Raw genomic sequence first — 19,165 nt, forward strand, 5'->3', positions numbered from 1 at the left:
TGCACATAGCTGATATGCTCTAGAGGCTATTATTCAAGTGCGATACATACACAAAGAACGGCCCATTTCGCAGCCAGCGCGGGCACACACACGCGCGTTAAATTGCACGCAGACACCGCCCTGTACATACACACTGGCCAGCACACACAAAAACAGACCTCCCCAGTAGTCTTTGAGACGAATGGAACAAGTGCTGTAGGTGTGAGCACCTATCAACACCATCATGGTGCGCATGGGTGCTGTGGCCACAACAACATTAGTGCTGGTATTCACACACCTCACCACGTACTTATTTAGGGCTGAGTCGACCTAGGGGAGGTTAAAATACCACTTTCCATTGATCTTATCCATGGCTGGGAATCGAACACAGGTTGGTGGGTTTTTTTTAAAGTACGAACCACTGGGCACACTTGCTACCAGTCTGCACAGACACCACCATATACACAAACCAGCACAGTGCACACCAGTGTACGCAAACTTAGCCATGGCAGTGAGCACAAACCCACATGCACATATACAGCAACACAAACACAAATATACACAGCAACATGTACAGGAGTCTGTACACGCACACATTGAAGCCCACCCACACACACAAATACACAGTGGCCTGTACACACAAATGCACACCAGCCCACACAGAACGATCCGCAGACAGACACAACAGCCCACATACACATAAGTTTTACAAATACACAAAGACCTCCCATGTAGCCCTTAAGTGTTGTATCGGTACCATGAAGACCGACAACACAAGAAGGGTGGCCAACACAATGCCCGGCCGTCTTTTCTCCTCCGTGCTGATGTTTACACATCGCACCAGGTACTTATTTGACAGAGGCAAGGCCCAGGACCAGTTCAAATATTCACACACACACAGCAGCCCACTCAAAGACACACACACACAGCAGCCCACTAAAAGACACACACACACACAGCAGCCCACTCAAAGACACACACACACACAGCAGCCCACTCAAAGACACACACACACACAGCAGCCCACTCAAAGACACACACACACACAGCAGCCCACTCAAAGACACACACACACACAGCAGCCCACTCAAAGACACACACACAGCAGCCCACTCAAAGACACACACACACACAGCAGCCCACTCAAAGACACACACACACACAGCAGCCCACTCAAAGACACACACACACACAGCAGCCCACTCAAAGACACACACACACAGCAGCCCACTCAAAGACACACACACAGCAGCCCACTCAAAGACACACACACAGCAGCCCACTCAAAGACACACACACACACAGCAGCCCACTCAAAGACACACACACACACACAGCAGCCCACTCAAAGACACACACACACAGCATCCCACTCAAATACACACACACAGCAGCCCACTCAAAGACACACACACACAGCAGCCCACTCAAAGACACACACACAGCAGCCCACTCAAAGACACACACACACAGCAGCCCACTCAAAGACACACACACACAGCAGCCCACTCAAAGACACACACACAGCAGCCCACTCAAAGACACACACACACAGCGGCCCACTCAAAGACACACACACACAGCGGCCCACTCAAAGACACACACACAGCGGCCCACTCAAATACACACACACAGCGGCCCACTCAAAGACACACACACACAGCAGCCCACTCAAAGACACACACACACAGCAGCCCACTCAAAGACACACACACACAGCAGCCCACTCAAAGACACACACACACAGCAGCCCACTCAAAGACACACACACACACAGCAGCCCACTCAAAGACACACACACACACAGCAGCCCACTCAAAGACACACACACAGCAGCCCACTCAAAGACACACACACACACAGCAGCCCACTCAAAGACACACACACACACAGCAGCCCACTCAAAGACACACACACACAGCAGCCCACTCAAAGACACACACACACAGCAGCCCACTCAAAGACACACACACAGCAGCCCACTCAAAGACACACACACAGCAGCCCACTCAAAGACACACACACACACAGCAGCCCACTCAAAGACACACACACACACACAGCAGCCCACTCAAAGACACACACACACAGCATCCCACTCAAATACACACACACAGCAGCCCACTCAAAGACACACACACACAGCAGCCCACTCAAAGACACACACACAGCAGCCCACTCAAAGACACACACACACAGCAGCCCACTCAAAGACACACACACACAGCAGCCCACTCAAAGACACACACACAGCAGCCCACTCAAAGACACACACACACAGCGGCCCACTCAAAGACACACACACACAGCGGCCCACTCAAAGACACACACACAGCGGCCCACTCAAATACACACACACAGCGGCCCACTCAAAGACACACACACACAGCAGCCCACTCAAAGACACACACACACAGCAGCCCACTCAAAGACACACACACACAGCAGCCCACTCAAAGACACACACACACAGCAGCCCACTCAAAGACACACACACACAGCATCCCACTCAAAGACACACACACACAGCAGCCCACTCAAAGACACACACACACAGCAGCCCACTCAAAGACACACACACAGCAGCCCACTCAAAGACACACACACACAGCGGCCCACTCAAAGACACACACACACAGCGGCCCACTCAAAGACACACACACAGCGGCCCACTCAAATACACACACACAGCGGCCCACTCAAAGACACACACACACAGCAGCCCACTCAAAGACACACACACACAGCAGCCCACTCAAAGACACACACACACAGCAGCCCACTCAAAGACACACACACACAGCAGCCCACTCAAAGACACACACACAGCAGCCCACTCAAAGACACACACACACACAGCAGCCCACTCAAAGACACACACACACACAGCAGCCCACTCAAAGACACACACACAGCAGCCCACTCAAAGACACACACACACAGCAGCCCACTCAAAGACACACACACATACAGCATCCCACTCAAAGACACACACACACAGCAGCCCACTCAAAGACACACACACAGCAGCCCACTCAAAGACACACACACACAGCAGCCCACTCAAAGACACACACAGCAGCAGCCCACTCAAAGACACACACAGCAACCCACTCAAAGACACACACACACACAGCAGCCCACTCAAAGACACACACAGCAGCAGCCCACTCAAAGACACACACACACAGCGGCCCACTCAAAGACACACACAGCGGCCCACTCAAAGACACACACACACAGCGGCCCACTCAAAGACACACACACAGCGGCCCACTCAAAGACACACACACAGCGGCCCACTCAAAGACACACACACAGCGGCCCACTCAAAGACACACACACACACAGCAGCCCACTCAAAGACACACACATACAGCAGCCCACTCAAAGACACACACACACAGCAGCCCACTCAAAGACACACACATACAGCGGCCCACTCAAAGACACACACACACACACACAGCAGCCCACTCAAAGACACACACATACAGCAGCCCACTCAAAGACACACACACACACAGCAGCCCACTCAAAGACACACACACACAGCAGCCCACTCAAAGACACACACACAGCAGCCCACTCAAAGACACACACACACAGCATCCCACTCAAAGACACACACACAGCAGCCCACTCAAAGACACACACACACACACAGCAGCCCACTCAAAGACACACACACACACAGCAGCCCACTCAAAGACACACACACAGCAGCCCACTCAAAGACACACACACACACAGCAGCCCACTCAAAGACACACACACACACAGCAGCCCACTCAAAGACACACACACACAGCAGCCCACTCAAAGACACACACACACACACAGCAGCCCACTCAAAGACACACACACACACACAGCAGCCCACTCAAAGACACACACACAGCAGCCCACTCAAAGACACACACACACAGCAGCCCACTCAAAGACACACACACACAGCAGCCCACTCAAAGACACACACACAGCAGCCCACTCAAAGACACACACAGCAGCCCACTCAAAGACACACACAGCAGCCCACTCAAAGACACACACACACACAGCAGCCCACTCAAAGACACACACACACACACAGCAGCCCACTCAAAGACACACACACAGCGGCCCACTCAAAGACACACACACAGCAGCCCACTCAAAGACACACACATACAGCAGCCCACTCAAAGACACACACATACAGCAGCCCACTCAAAGACACACACATACAGCGGCCCACTCAAAGACACACACACACACAGCGGCCCACTCAAAGACACACGCACAGCGGCCCACTCAAAGACACACACACACAGCAGCCCACTCAAAGACACACACACACAGCAGCCCACTCAAAGACACACACGCACAGCGGCCCACTCAAAGACACACACACAGCAGCCCACTCAAAGACACACACACACAGCAGCCCACTCAAAGACACACACAGCAGCCCACTCAAAGACACACACACACACACCAGCCCACTCAAAGACACACACAGCAGCCCACTCAAAGACACACACACACAGCAGCCCACTCAAAGACACACACACACAGCAGCCCACTCAAAGACACACACACAGCAGCCCACTCAAAGACACACACACACAGCAGCCCACTCAAAGACACACACACACAGCAGCCCACTCAAAGACACACACACAGCAGCCCACTCAAAGACACACACACACAGCAGCCCACTCAAAGACACACACACACAGCAGCCCACTCAAAGACACACACACAGCAGCCCACTCAAAGACACACACAGCGGCCCACTCAAAGACACACACACACAGCGGCCCACTCAAAGACACACACACAGCAGCCCACTCAAATACACACACACACAGCAGCCCACTCAAAGACACACACACACAGCAGCCCACTCAAAGACACACACACACAGCAGCCCACTCAAAGACACACACACACAGCATCCCACTCAAAGACACACACACACAGCAGCCCACTCAAAGACACACACACAGCAGCCCACTCAAAGACACACACACAGCAGCCCACTCAAAGACACACACACACACAGCAGCCCACTCAAAGACACACACACACACACAGCAGCCCACTCAAAGACACACACACACACAGCAGCCCACTCAAAGACACACACACACACAGCAGCCCACTCAAAGACACACACACACACAGCAGCCCACTCAAAGACACACACACATACAGCAGCCCACTCAAAGACACACACACACAGCATCCCACTCAAAGACACACACACACAGCAGCCCACTCAAAGACACACACACAGCAGCCCACTCAAAGACACACACACACAGCAGCCCACTCAAAGACACACACAGCAGCAGCCCACTCAAAGACACACACAGCAGCAGCCCACTCAAAGACACACACAGCAACCCACTCAAAGACACACACAGCAGCAGCCCACTCAAAGACACACACACACAGCAGCCCACTCAAAGACACACACACACAGCGGCCCACTCAAAGACACACACACACAGCGGCCCACTCAAAGACACACACACACAGCGGCCCACTCAAAGACACACACACACAGCGGCCCACTCAAAGACACACACACACAGCGGCCCACTCAAAGACACACACACAGCGGCCCACTCAAAGACACACACACACACAGCAGCCCACTCAAAGACACACACATACAGCAGCCCACTCAAAGACACACACACACAGCAGCCCACTCAAAGACACACACATACAGCAGCCCACTCAAAGACACACACACAGCAGCCCACTCAAAGACACACACACACAGCAGCCCACTCAAAGACACACACACACAGCAGCCCACTCAAAGACACACACACAGCAGCCCACTCAAAGACACACACACACAGCATCCCACTCAAAGACACACACACAGCAGCCCACTCAAAGACACACACACACACAGCAGCCCACTCAAAGACACACACACACAGCAGCCCACTCAAAGACACACACACAGCAGCCCACTCAAAGACACACACACACACAGCAGCCCACTCAAAGACACACACACACAGCAGCCCACTCAAAGACACACACACACAGCAGCCCACTCAAAGACACACACACACACACAGCAGCCCACTCAAAGACACACACACACACACAGCAGCCCACTCAAAGACACACACACACACAGCAGCCCACTCAAAGACACACACACACAGCAGCCCACTCAAAGACACACACACACACCAGCCCACTCAAAGACACACACACACACACCAGCCCACTCAAAGACACACACACACACACCAGCCCACTCAAAGACACACACACAGCAGCCCACTCAAAGACACACACACACAGCAGCCCACTCAAAGACACACACACACAGCAGCCCACTCAAAGACACACACACAGCAGCCCACTCAAAGACACACACACAGCAGCCCACTCAAAGACACACACACACACAGCAGCCCACTCAAAGACACACACACACAGCAGCCCACTCAAAGACACACACACACACCAGCCAACTCAAAGACACACACACAGCAGCCCACTCAAAGACACACACACAGCAGCCCACTCAAAGACACACACACACAGCAGCCCACTCAAAGACACACACACAGCAGCCCACTCAAAGACACACACACACACAGCGGCCCGCGCGGGTGCCCACCGAGGCTGTGTCCGTTCTTGGTGTAGAAGGCCGTGCCGTTCACGAGGTTCACACAGCAGCCCACGACGTCACCCGTGCTGAACGTGGGGCCGTACGGACGCCCCGCGCCCGACGAGCAGAAGCTGTGGCCGTCGTCGCCGTGGTAACCATACGAGTACTTGTCCCAGCCTGGGGGCGGCAGCAGCAGCAGCGCAGCGGAGGCACCATTAACGGAAATGTCAAAGCATTTCAAATGGAATAGCACTCGTAAGGACATGTACATCCGCGAGGTCAATTACACTGCTGGATGAGGGCTTACCCACGCTGTGCGGGTAAAACGGGTTCTTTGACCATACTTCACCATGCTGGTCAGCGCAGGTTGGTGAAGGCGAGGTGGCACAGCCACTGGAACATGGTACAGGCCAACAGTTTTTGCACGACCCTCAGCTGGCAATTTAGCCCCCCACAGAAGCCTACAGTACCTGTTATTGCACGCGGCGTTCGCTCAACCGGTGAAAGAAATGTGGAGAAGCAATTTAGGTACGCGATGATTCACCCTCCAAAGCGATGACTGGACACCTGTGAAAAAGAGCTTTATAGCTCATCAGGTTATTCCAGTCTAAATAAAGATTATTTTTCAACGACCGCGTCACAATTCAGGGTCAAGATTCATTTCGACAATTGATTGTGCCTCATTTGTATCCGTTGTCAACTGTCCAGTCTTATTTTGTACAGCTTAATTTTCTCAACTTCGGTTACCACGGTTGTCTACGTACGGTGCGAAAGAAGTTCGACCTCTGTACACACATTTTCTCCATGGGCCTGAATGAAACCCCGGGAATCTCATTTGCATAAAGAACAGATAACGGATTCTCACGTGCACGATTTACTGCGTGCTGTGGTGCGCAACGGAATCAATGCGCAGTCATTACATGATGACTATCAACATGGCTGGCATCAACGTATATTACTTAATATAAATATAACTCTGCCTATGTGCTGTAAACAACAGCCATTTCTTAAAGGGTCACCATTTATATACTTTATCTTTTTAAGGCAGTGTTACTAACGAATGTGTTTTTTGTTGTTGTTTTTGATTGTGCACCCAATCACCAAGGGAGTATTACCAAATAATCTGTGCATTGATGTACGTCGCTGCTTATTGACATATCACACACTGTGCAAGTGAATAAGGATAACACGAGGACATTTGCATTTCATAAACTCACACAGATGTAATACATTATTAATTGTTGCTACTTTAGTGATTTAAAATAAGCAACAAATAGAGCTAAAAACACGCAACTTACAGCCCTCTGCAATATGCTACTGGACGAAAGCCGTGTTTGTCATTGGGGCTGTTTGACCATACTTCGCCACGCTGATCAGTGAGGATTGGTGAAGGGTGAACCCCAGGACTGGTTCTAACATCACTCACCACGAATGTTAACCATGGCCTGGAATCGAACCCAGGTATTTGGGTTTATTATGAGGTTCGTTAACCACTGCCCCACCAGTCTTAACTATACTCACATGTAATATTGCATACAAAACAAAGATCCCCCAGTATAGCCTTAACAAACTGTTAACAGCAAGTGCTATTAGCGAGCACCTATGAAGGCCGGAACGGCACATGAGGGTGGGTGGCCAGCACGACGCCCGGCCGCATTTGTCTCCCTCGTGGAAATGTTATTAAACATCACACTAGGTAGTCAATTGATGCAGAGTCAACCTAGGGCAGGCCCAGGACCGATCCAGATAACCGTCACCGGTGTTGGCCGTGAGCGGGAATCGAACTCGGGTCACCGGGTTGGTAGCGCAGTGCGCTAAGTGCTACACTCCCGCACCCCATTGCATACGTGCACACACACGGAGCGGTCGACAAGTGTTTGGAATTGAATACTGAAAATGGACAGACGACTGGACAAAACAACTCACTTTTGGCCATTCCAGACACCCCTAATAATAGATGATCAGCCTGTGCAGGGCTGTTGGAGTTGCATTCAAATACTGTTGTTGTTCATGTAGAGAGGGTTTTATGAAGGAGACCAGTATCTGCTTATTTAGTTACTTATATTCTCCATAACAAGAAAATTATAGTTTTTTTTCTGTTAGGTGCTCTTATCCGAATAGATCAGATAGAAAGGAAAAATCTTCAAAACAACAGGGTGCTCAGATGTAAATAATTAATGTTACCACGTACGTACACATGCACAAGTACACAAGTACAGTGTGTAAGCACACACGTGCTGCGTTTACAACACTGCACACAGAAATGTCAACACATGGAACATTAAAAAGTAAGAGCTGACTCCACTGCTGTGCCACTGCAGTTAACTATTAATGTTCCTGTAGATGCTTATCTTGGCTGTGCAAGGCTAAGATAGTGCAGCTCACAGCTACAGCCCCATGCTTGGGTGTTTGTACAAGCATGCCAGTGTATGGGTGTGCTTGGGTGTGTGTGTTCCAGTGGGGATTATTTGAGCCAGTCCTGGGCCTCCCCTAGGTCGACTCAGCCTCAAATGAGTACCTGGTGCGGTGTGTAGTAAACATCCCCACTAGGGAGACAAAGGCGGTCGGGAGTGGTGCTGGCCACCCGCCCTCTCATGTACCGTTCTGGCCTTGATAGGTGCTTGCTAACGGCACTTTCCCCAACAGTCTATTAAATACTATATGGGAGGTCTTTGTCTTTGTGATCACGTGGTTAGCGTGTAGCAGTTGGCACGCTGCGCTACGAACCCGGCGACCCAATGTCGATTCCCACTCACAGGCCCACCAACGTCAGTGACTATTATCTGAACAGGTCCTGGAACTCCTCACCTAGGTCGACTCAGCCTCAAATGAGTACCTAGTGCGGTGTGTAAACATTACCACTTGGAGGACAAAGACAGTTTGGCTGTGGTGCTGGCTGCCTACCACCCCCTTGTGTGCTGTGCTGGCCTTCACAGATGCTTGCTAACAGCACTTGTCCCAAAAGTCTGTTGAAGGCTATATTGGCGATCTTGCCTCTGTAGGTGGCATAGTGGGTTCTTGCTCTGTGCTATGAACTGGGTGCCATATATTCGATTCCCAGACATGAATACCATTATTGGAACCTGTCCTAACTTAAATTAATTACTAGGTCTGTGTATCTGTGAGCTCTTACGTGTCTGTGAGCTCTAGCGTGTGTACGAGCGTCTGAAGGCCTTTTGTGTGAAATAGTTTGTATGCTTTCAGTTGCCTATGTCTGTGTTTGCTGTACTTGCGTTATCATTGCCAGAGATAGTGGTCTAAGTGCGTGATAGGCAGGGCCATGTTATTTATCCAGAATCACATGACCAAACAACTACGTTTCTCAGCACGAGTGAGCCTTGATAGCGATTGAATGGATGAACACCACGCACAAACAGGTGATCACATACGGCTGCAGAGCTAAGTGGTGTGGCGATGCATGATAGAATAACTCCCAAGACCCGCACTGCGTGGGAAGGCGCTCATTTAGAAGTGGATTAACAAAAGGGCCACATCCACACGTTCCTTGCAATCGCTCTCTACAATCGCAGCAAAAATGTACGGCTTTGTACACTAGAGGCAAACGTTATTGGCTGCGTAAAACATCCCCCCAATGGAGAAAACAACCCTTAAAACACGAGGGGCTGATAAACACACGTCAACAAAGCACTGGCGCCGCCACCACGGGAAAGCCAAGAGCATCCGGGCATGCGCGGTGTCGGACCCACCTCCTCCCTCGTGGGCCATACCAGACATAATAGGTGCTACACAACACAAACTGTGCCGCCCATACAGGCTTCGAAGGGGACTGTTTATAAGTTTCAAGTGATGAGGCGTGTTTTTTCCACAGAGTCATTTTTGGGAAATTAAATTTGATTGGATTTGCCCGTGCCAAAAGTGGTGCGTGCGTGCCTGCCTGCGTGTGTACAGACAATCTAAACACCTGCTTTTGTACCCCGTGTCCCACATGGCTACTGGCAAACAGCAAGCACAGAGAGGTGGATATGTTTGTGATTTGTCTTTGGCACAGACGCAAGAGGCACCAGATATATTTTGTCCATGCGCACGCACGGGTGTTTGTCAGTCGACTGCTGGATGAAGGCCTCTCTGCGGCTAGTGGGTCGTGGGGGTGAGTGTGGGTTGGTGAATGTGGAGAGCCTACTACACATGGGAACACTCGACAGCAACACATTCCTGCGGAGGGAGCTGGTAGAAACGTTGGGTTGCTCGGTCAATGGCCAGGGTCAACGGTGGCGTGGTGTATTCCGCAAATATGGCAGACTGTGAGGGCGGGCACAAGCCGGCGTGAGTAGGTTAAACGTTGAGTTTTATAAGGGCACCACGGGGTGACCAGCCCCTCCCCACCCAGCCCCACCCCCCACCCAGCCCCTCCGGACCCTCCCCAACCAGCCCCTCCCCACCCTCCCCACCCAGCCCTTCCACACCCAGCCCCACCCTCCCCACCCAGCCCCTTCCTGCACGACGGACGGACACAATAATCCCCTGTGGGCTGGTGGAACCAGTGGGTTTCGACCAGTAAAATGGATGTTGCTGTACTGCCCCATGCTGCACCTCAACAGCCTGCTGTGTAAGGCAGTCTCCCATAAAAGGCTCAGCTCTGCTTAGCTTCAGAGATTCTAGGTGATTTTAACGAAGGCAGTGTCCATACAAATAAAATATTCTGCATATATACATGATGACCATTGATAGAGGGATGAATTTACAGACGTAGTGTATTCAACAAAATAAAATGGCTGTGTTATTTATTATCAGAGCACTGAGCCTTAGAGATTTGTGTGAAATGTAAATGGCTCTAATCCTTACCAGGCAATCTGTTCATATTCACTTCTTGTGTAGACAGCCCAATCCCCATGTACCTAGAGGTGGGAGATCGTAAAACAAATCACGCCTCGTTCACTGGCTTGAACAACGCACACACACACACACGAGACGCACCACATTGGGCCCCGCAGCAAGCGAGCCACACAGGTGCTTTTTGACAGGCGGAGAGCGTGCCCGCGTTGGGGGGCAAGAGCGGCACTCACCCGTCTCTGCCCTTGCTCACGATCTTCACCTCGAAATAATAAATGCCACACGCAGCAGGGATGGGGTAGTTGGCACGCACCGATGCTGCGTCTTTGGGTGTCTTGCCATGCCCTGCGAAAGAGTCAAGGGTGAAGCATTAATGAAAGTTCTTCATTGGCAAAAGCGGCTGCAAGGAACACCCGCTCAACTGACGCCGCTAATGAAAATCGATCGGATTAAATAGCTGCAAAATAAAAGGGAACATTTTTAAGACAGTTATTGACAGAAATTCTCACTGGCGACGCATTTATCAAGCAATTGTGGCAACTCAGCAGAGAAATAGAGTAGCCAACGAAATTTGTTGAAAAATGTGCATCATGGACAATGATCGGTCTGCAGAGCACTCAAACTCAAGTAGGCATGTGACCTCTGTGATATGATCAGAAGTTGGCATCTTGTATGGATTAGCCAAATTTGGGAAGCTTAATTTCTTACAATAGAAAATGTTGCAGAAACTGATTATCATCCATGATCAATCCACTCACGAACTTAGAATGTAGTAATCCACCTAACACTGCACGCAAGCTTATTTCATTGTTCCATCTCCTCGGTGTGGCCACACCTGGCAATCTACAATCGTCCTTTCTCGCAATGTGTCCTGCCCAAGCCCACTTCATTTTCTTAGCCGCTTGAATTATTTATTTAACCTGGGAATATTCTCTAATCCAGGTAACTTTCTTCGATGCATGTGTCCCTCCAAATTTCCTTGAATAACATGGGACAAAGTGGTGGGCAGCAGAGGTCAGTGCAGAAACATTCATTGTTGTACTGTGCTTCCACATACACATTCCCCACTTCACCAACCTGCAATGACCAACATAGTATGGCCAAATAATTCCCCAGCAGCAGATTGCAATGCACAGCACAGCCTTGGGTGTTCCCTCGGGATTTATTCACATGTCACATATGTGCAGTTTTCACCCTTGTCTCACCCTAATGTGATATTACAGGACCTCATGCCGGGTCTTATTGCTGGCAGCAAAATGTGTCGCCATTGCAGCGCACACAGGTGAGGGTGTCAGTTTAATTTAATTACATAGTGACATACACCACTCAAATGCATGTTTGGTATCGAATTAACATTGTATTAGATTGTGCGTATTTTTCACGTTGTTGAATCACATCCTAGAACGATAACGATATTCAAATGGACATGCCAAATGTTCTCCTAAACAGCAACAACCACTGAGGCCAAACCCAGGGATTAAACGTAACTACACCTTGGGGGAAGATTATCCAGTATTTGTCTTGTGTTACCTATAGCCCATGGGCAAAAGCAGAAATCTGTAGCACATGAAGTAGTACAACTTTAGCTCTGCTTTTACAGATTTATACAGCTAATAACAGTAACTTATTTCATAACCCCAGTCATTTCAAATGGTTATCACAGAATTCACTGTTATTGGCCACAAGGAAATTGGAACTGCTCAAGTTATGCCACTTGAGGTGGTACCAAGAAGCAAAATATGTGGTCTGGGCGAAAGCTACGATGGTCGTGCAGTGGATTCCGAATTAGCCACATGAAGCAAGGCTGCAGATAACATAGCAAACCTGGCACATTACAGTAGCAAACCTGGCACATTACAGTAGAACACAAACGGGGGAGCTTGGGTCTAATAGGATTGATGATGCTTTGGATGGTGGCCATGGTGGCAGCACAGTGTACTCTGAATATTTGACGCATAATAAAAAAACCCTAAACAATAAAGATATTTGTGATTGCATCTTTATTCATAAGTAATGGTCAATCAACCGCTGGATGAATGCTTCCACAAGTCATAGCCATTTCTCACAATAAGCAATTCTAGCGAAGACACACGATCTGATTTCATGGCTCCGTCTCCACGATGGACGTGTATTCGGCAAGTTCTCCCTTCTTTGGCTCACACTCTGTAGATGATCTCGACCACGGACCATACTTCATCCAAGCAGTTTTCTTGCGCACAAGCCCACTTTTGTTACCCAATCAACATTATGTCTTTACATGACAATGTTTTTCTTCCTCCCCTCAATGGAGTGAGGTTCTTCATAACAACACCAGCAAATGGCCTAACAATGTCATTACTGGGCCTAACACTCTGCCCATGAAACCATTATCTGTTGGTCATCCGACGAAGGGACCAGACCCTGCAAGACCTCCCCAACACTCATGTCCGTCATGAGTGTTGGTTGACCATACTTCACCACGCTGGTCCGAGCAGGTTGGGTGAAAGGGCTGAGGTGGGGGGGGGCGTGACTGGGACCAGTTCAGATATCCCTCGTCACTGCCGTTCACCGTGGCCAGGTTATCGAGTTGGGTGGGAGACACGCGCAGTGCTTTAGCCCACTGCGCAACAACACCCCTGCGATTGTTATTGTGAACAAAGCACTTGAACACACCCTCGTTCTTAAGATATTATATATTTTTTTTATTTTACCTGGTAAAGCCCACTGCAACTATATGGCTCTTGTTTCAGAAGCGACCCGGCCAGAAATGATAGCGCACCTAAGTGGCTTATCACGTGGGAATCTATAGCAGCCAAATACTCTCGGCACATGCGGATGGAAAAGCCAGAGTTAAGGACCCTAAGACAAATCCATTCGACCACGCAGAGAGACACGCGAACTCCAAATAAACAGCATGTCGGGGATCGAACCCACGACCTCCTGCATACCTGGCGAGGTAGTTAACATCTCGCCACCATGGCTTGTTAAACAATGACTAGGGTCTGACCGATATCTCCAGTCAAAGGAGATGGCTCAACCAGTGACAACATCGGCGCTGGGGTGAAATGGGAGATAACACGGGGTGGGATGGTCGTGGTGGTGGTGGTGGTAGGAGGGCGTGGGGCAAGGTTAACAGCCACAAGTGGAGGTTGCGGGAACACAGAGTACCGACGCGACTTACCACCCCCGCCTCCATCCTCTGTGAACCCCAACACACAGCAGAACGCCAGGGCACATCTCTGTGTTGTTGTGGTCAGGATTCCAGATTAAAATTCCGTACTGCAGCTGTGACAATATTACAAATGTTGTTGACAAGAGCCAGAGTGGAATGGATATAAGTGGGGGTGACACTGCGAGGAGCCCTCCCAAGTTGTTAATGGATCGTTCTACTGCATCATTCGATCCGTATCACTGTCCATGGCAAATGGGTCCTGCCCGCATCCTAAATCAGCCCTGCCATTGTCCACCTTTTGGGCCAACGCCGACACTGATATCCCAAGAAGGGCCCTACCCCCTGTCCACCAGGATCAATCATAGCAAGTCCGTCCGCTGGATCAACCCAACCGCAAATCCACCTTCTGGGTATAAGCCCTGTCCTTGGGGATACCAACTCACGCGTGAACCCTGCCACCCCGACACACACAGGTCAGCCGTAGTACCGATGTCCATCCCATGGGTCAAGATCGCTTCTCTCCTGGGGTCAACGCTGTCCCCTGCCCACTTATCTCGACCATCCTTGGCTATGCCCATCCTGTGAGGGCAAATCGCGACACGGGTAAAGACAAACACGGACGAACAAAAAGGGAGCGGACGGGAAAACAAGTCAGGATTGACGACGGCGTGGAAGTCAGCGTGGGTAGAGGGAGCGGGCGGGGGGCAAGCTTAGTTTGGGGGGCACGTCAGCACCTTTGTAGTGCACACGCAGATTCCCCAGCGAGAGGCCGATGTAGCTGAGCTTGTCCTTGGCGCTCCAGGCACGGGGCAGCGGAGATTCGTCCTCGTTCACGGCCGGGTAGAGCTGTCGCAAACGGGTGGTGACACCCCCGTCTTCACCCGCACCCACCGCGACTTCCCCGCCTGCCGCCGCCGCCGCCACCGCTACCGCCGCCGCTGCTCGCACCTCGGCCATGACATCGCCTCCCTGCCAGTGCGTCGCCCCACTCGCAGCAGCAGCAGCCGCTGTTGTTGCCGCTGTTGTTGCCGCAGCGCCTCGCTCCACCTGCCCGCCAGGAGCCGCCATCTTCTCGTCACTGCTTCCCTCCTCTTCCCTTCCCTTCCACGTGTGGGAGGGGACTCGGGGCCCCGCCCCCTGATGTCCGTCAATCGGTCGCCGACGTGAGAGCTTCGTGGCGGCCATCTTACGTGAGGGCAACCTTGCCCCCCCCCCACCACCATCGCCGTTCCCCCGAGTCCACTGCATGCCCGTGACGCGGCGCAGCAAGTACCGTTTCCGCAGACCTCCCTAAGTAAGATGGCCGCCTTGGGCGCGCAGACGTTGAGACCGAGTTGGGCGGAGCGCTTAGCAACAGTCGGGGAAAAGGGCCTCCTATTGGCTACAAGTTTACGGCCCCGCCTGGACTAGGGGGCCAATCAGCAGCACGGAGATCGACGAATCGGCGGAGAGGGGGTGGAGCTCGACGACGTGCGCGCAGCCAATCAGAGCGCGATCATTTGCGGCTGACGTCACCGCACAGCTGATGCAGCGGGGGCTGGGCCACGCTGTTGCTTGGGCTTCAGGATTCTGTGCTGGGGATGTTGTTTATTGTTGTTGTTGTTGTTGATTGTTGTTGTTGAAAGTTTGGTCAAGAAGGGCCTCAATGTTTCAGGAGGGTCCTGCCAACATTTTATTTTTGCAATCGGGTGGGTGGGTGGGTGTACGAAAGTGATAATGAACGTCTCAAATCAACCCCCCATCAGCTGCCCCTGTGAGGGCGCCAAGTGGCTCAGCAACCCTGGGTTCTGCAAAACGGGCATTAGACCCTGCCAGTCACTTGCCCGTATGAGGTGGAGGGGTGCGATGGTTGCTGCTATGTGCAATTTCAGTCGGATCATTTTCGGTGTCGTTTTTCACATTTGGATCGTGGCGCGCCAGTACACAACAACGACATCTCGTCAACACGACCCGTCAACCCCTTAGCAGTGGCCCTACTTTATTACACACCAATTCAGGCCCTTATAAATCTCAACGTTCATTCTACAAAGTCCCATCACAAGGGAGAAACACAAAGTTATGTTTTTGTTGTTGCATTGAAACGGCTGTACGCCGTATGGACCTAAAAACTAAATTTCCCTGTACAAGAATGCGGATTAAACCGTGATGGGTTGACAACTATGTGTCAAGGAGCATAAACCACCACCATCATCGTCACCCAAAGAACTCAGGTCATCCTCGGAGCAGCGCCCTTTGGCTCAGCCATCGAACAAAGACGCTAACAAACATCGCACGCTTTCAGATGCCCTCCCGCGGCTGGCTCTTCATTCCGATATTAGGCAGCCACTGGTGGAGAGGCGACGCACCTTTTTAAAAAACATTCCTGCGGAGGGAGCTGGTAGGAACGTTGGGTTGCTCGGTCAATGGCCAGGGTCAACGGCGGCGTGGTGTATTCCGCAAATATGCCCGACTGTGAGGGCGGGCACAAGCCGGCGTGATTAGGTTAAACGTTAAGTTTTATAAGGGCACCACGGGGTGACCAGCCCCTCCCCACCCAGCCCCACCCCTCCCACCCAGCCCCACCGTCCCCACCCAGCCCCTCCCCATCCAGCCCCTCCCCACCCTCCCCACACAGCCCCTCCTCACCCTCCCCACCCAGCCCCTCCCCACCCTCCCTCTCCCGACCCTCCCCACCCAGCCCCTCCCCACCCTCCCCACCCAGACCCACCCTCCCCACCCCACCCAGCCCCTCCCCACCCAGACCCACCCCTCCCACCCCCCACCCAGCCCCACCCACCCCACCCAGCCCCTCCCCACCCAGACCCACCCCTCCCACCCCCCACCCAGCCCCACCCTCCCCACCCCACCCAGCCCCTCCCCACCCAGCCCCTCCCCACCCAGCCCCACCCCTCCCACCCCCCACCCAGCCCCACCCCTCCCATTTTTGGATGCACGACGGACGGACACAATAATCCCCTGTGGGCTGGTGTAACCAGGAGGTTCCATCCAGTAACAATCCACATTGAGGGCTCATCTCTTGAGAACCGCTGGTTGTGTTTAGTTTGTTGTCTTTCCTCACCACCACCACTTCCAACGTCCTGTAACCACCCCGAACGAATCGTTCGCTTCGAACGAATGAGCCGGGGGAATGAATTAAAAAGGGGGCCGCAAATGGATCGATGCGTGCACGACGGAGTGAGAATGATGGCTTTAATCTAAGTTGTCTTGTGGTTGTTGTTGTTGTTTGACTTGCATTCCACTGTGATTTTTGCACACAGCGTAGGTGTACGGTGTTTTTTTCTGGAAGACTTTGCAGTTTTTCCCTGGATTTTTATGTTTGCGCATAGTCACTTTAAGATGTTTTCTTGTTCATGTTTTTTGTTTGTTGCGGTTGCACCCGATTCAAGAGCCGTATGGCTCACAGGGCTATACCTAATGAATGAAACTTGAAAAACTGAAACGAACGAGGAGACCCCCCCCACGTCCCGGACGTGTCTCCCTGCCGCCCTCTGCCGGGTGCCAACGAGGGGGGTGAAGATGTCTTTTCTTGATTTGACGTTTTCGTGACTGCAGGAATCCACACTCTTTGGTTATTTTTGTAAAGTCGCGTAGGTATAAAATAAAGAAAACTCACGACGTTTCGATCGCAACGCAAGCGGTCGTCATCAGGCGGAGAAAATAAAAATAAACAAAGAATATTAATTCCTTCAGTCACGAAAGCTTTAAGTAAAATTTTACCCAGACCGTTGCGTCTCACGCCCACGCGGTTTCGACCACGGCGCGCACGCCGGGGTCAGGTCACAACAACGGCTGCCAAATGTGCCACTTTTGTGTTGGTGGGGGGGGGAAGGTCATTCCACCACGGTGCTTGTGCCAGGCTAGGTGCGCTTTCGGGACCACGCGAGGTGTCGAATGTCGGAAGACGTGCCACCCACCACAAGTCAAAATGTTGTCTTGCTTCTTCCCTCGCAACTGCTCCAAACTTGACATATGACACAATCACGTTACCGAGTACCGAGTAGTTCGTGCAAAAAAATCGTGAATCACTTGTGTGCATCTCCAGTGCCAGCACACAATTGTGAATCCACACGTGGCGAATCCGTGCAGTGACAGTCTCGAACAGTGGTTCTGAACCTTTTCTGCAGCCTGCATGCCTTTGGTTCTCAGGAAGAGGCATCTCGCATCCCCCAGGGGGTGCGTGCACCCCAGGTTGTGCGTGCACCCCAGGTTAAGATCCGCCGGTGTAGGACGACACGTGCTCACGTGCGTGGCAGGGTGGCTCAGTGTTAACACTTGTGCATCTCCCTGCGTCTCTGTCCAGTTCCGTTTTTCCACGTGTTTCTCTGCCCGTCTCTATCGTAAGTCAAGCGTCCTTGCCGATATAAACATCTGGCAGTTCACCATCATTGATTCAAGCAAGCCGCACTGCTGATGAGACGCTGTATGTTGAAACCGCTCCAGAGTTTGCTTGTGCTGAATCAATGCTGCTGAAGTGAAGGGCTTCCGGGTTGTGGCCGATGGGTTTGCGTAAGAAATTCTTACTTTTCATGTAGAGACAGATATAAAGGCTCATCCATTTTGTTAAATTAATATTCTCACCAACGCTAATTATTATTTTGTGGACATTAGTAGGA

The 19,165-nt window shown here is 51.5% G+C and overlaps 1 protein-coding gene across 2 annotated transcripts in view; it reads right to left on the reverse strand.

The window, feature by feature from the left end:
* The window catches only part of LOC144723305 (ran-binding protein 9-like), a 30,357-nt gene extending 14,605 nt beyond the window's left edge, over window positions 1-15,752 (reverse strand). Inside the window, exons 1-4 of one of the 2 annotated variants that reach the window (XM_078601940.1) lie at window positions 15,287-15,752; window positions 11,635-11,746; window positions 11,414-11,466; window positions 6,620-6,787 (exon numbers count right to left, since the gene is read on the reverse strand). In XM_078601940.1, coding sequence (XP_078458066.1) covers window positions 6,620-6,787; window positions 11,414-11,466; window positions 11,635-11,746; window positions 15,287-15,737 — 784 coding nt within the window. In that variant the 5' untranslated portion in view covers window positions 15,738-15,752. The remainder of the gene's footprint in view (window positions 1-6,619; window positions 6,788-11,413; window positions 11,467-11,634; window positions 11,747-15,286) is intronic. The other variant, XM_078601941.1, reaches the window with a different exon arrangement.
* Between the last annotated feature and the right edge of the window lie 3,413 nt (window positions 15,753-19,165).

This window comes from Lampetra planeri, chromosome 17 (assembly GCF_965212315.1).
Source record: "Lampetra planeri chromosome 17, kcLamPlan1.2.h2, whole genome shotgun sequence".
NCBI classification, from domain to species: Eukaryota; Metazoa; Chordata; class Hyperoartia; order Petromyzontiformes; family Petromyzontidae; genus Lampetra; species Lampetra planeri.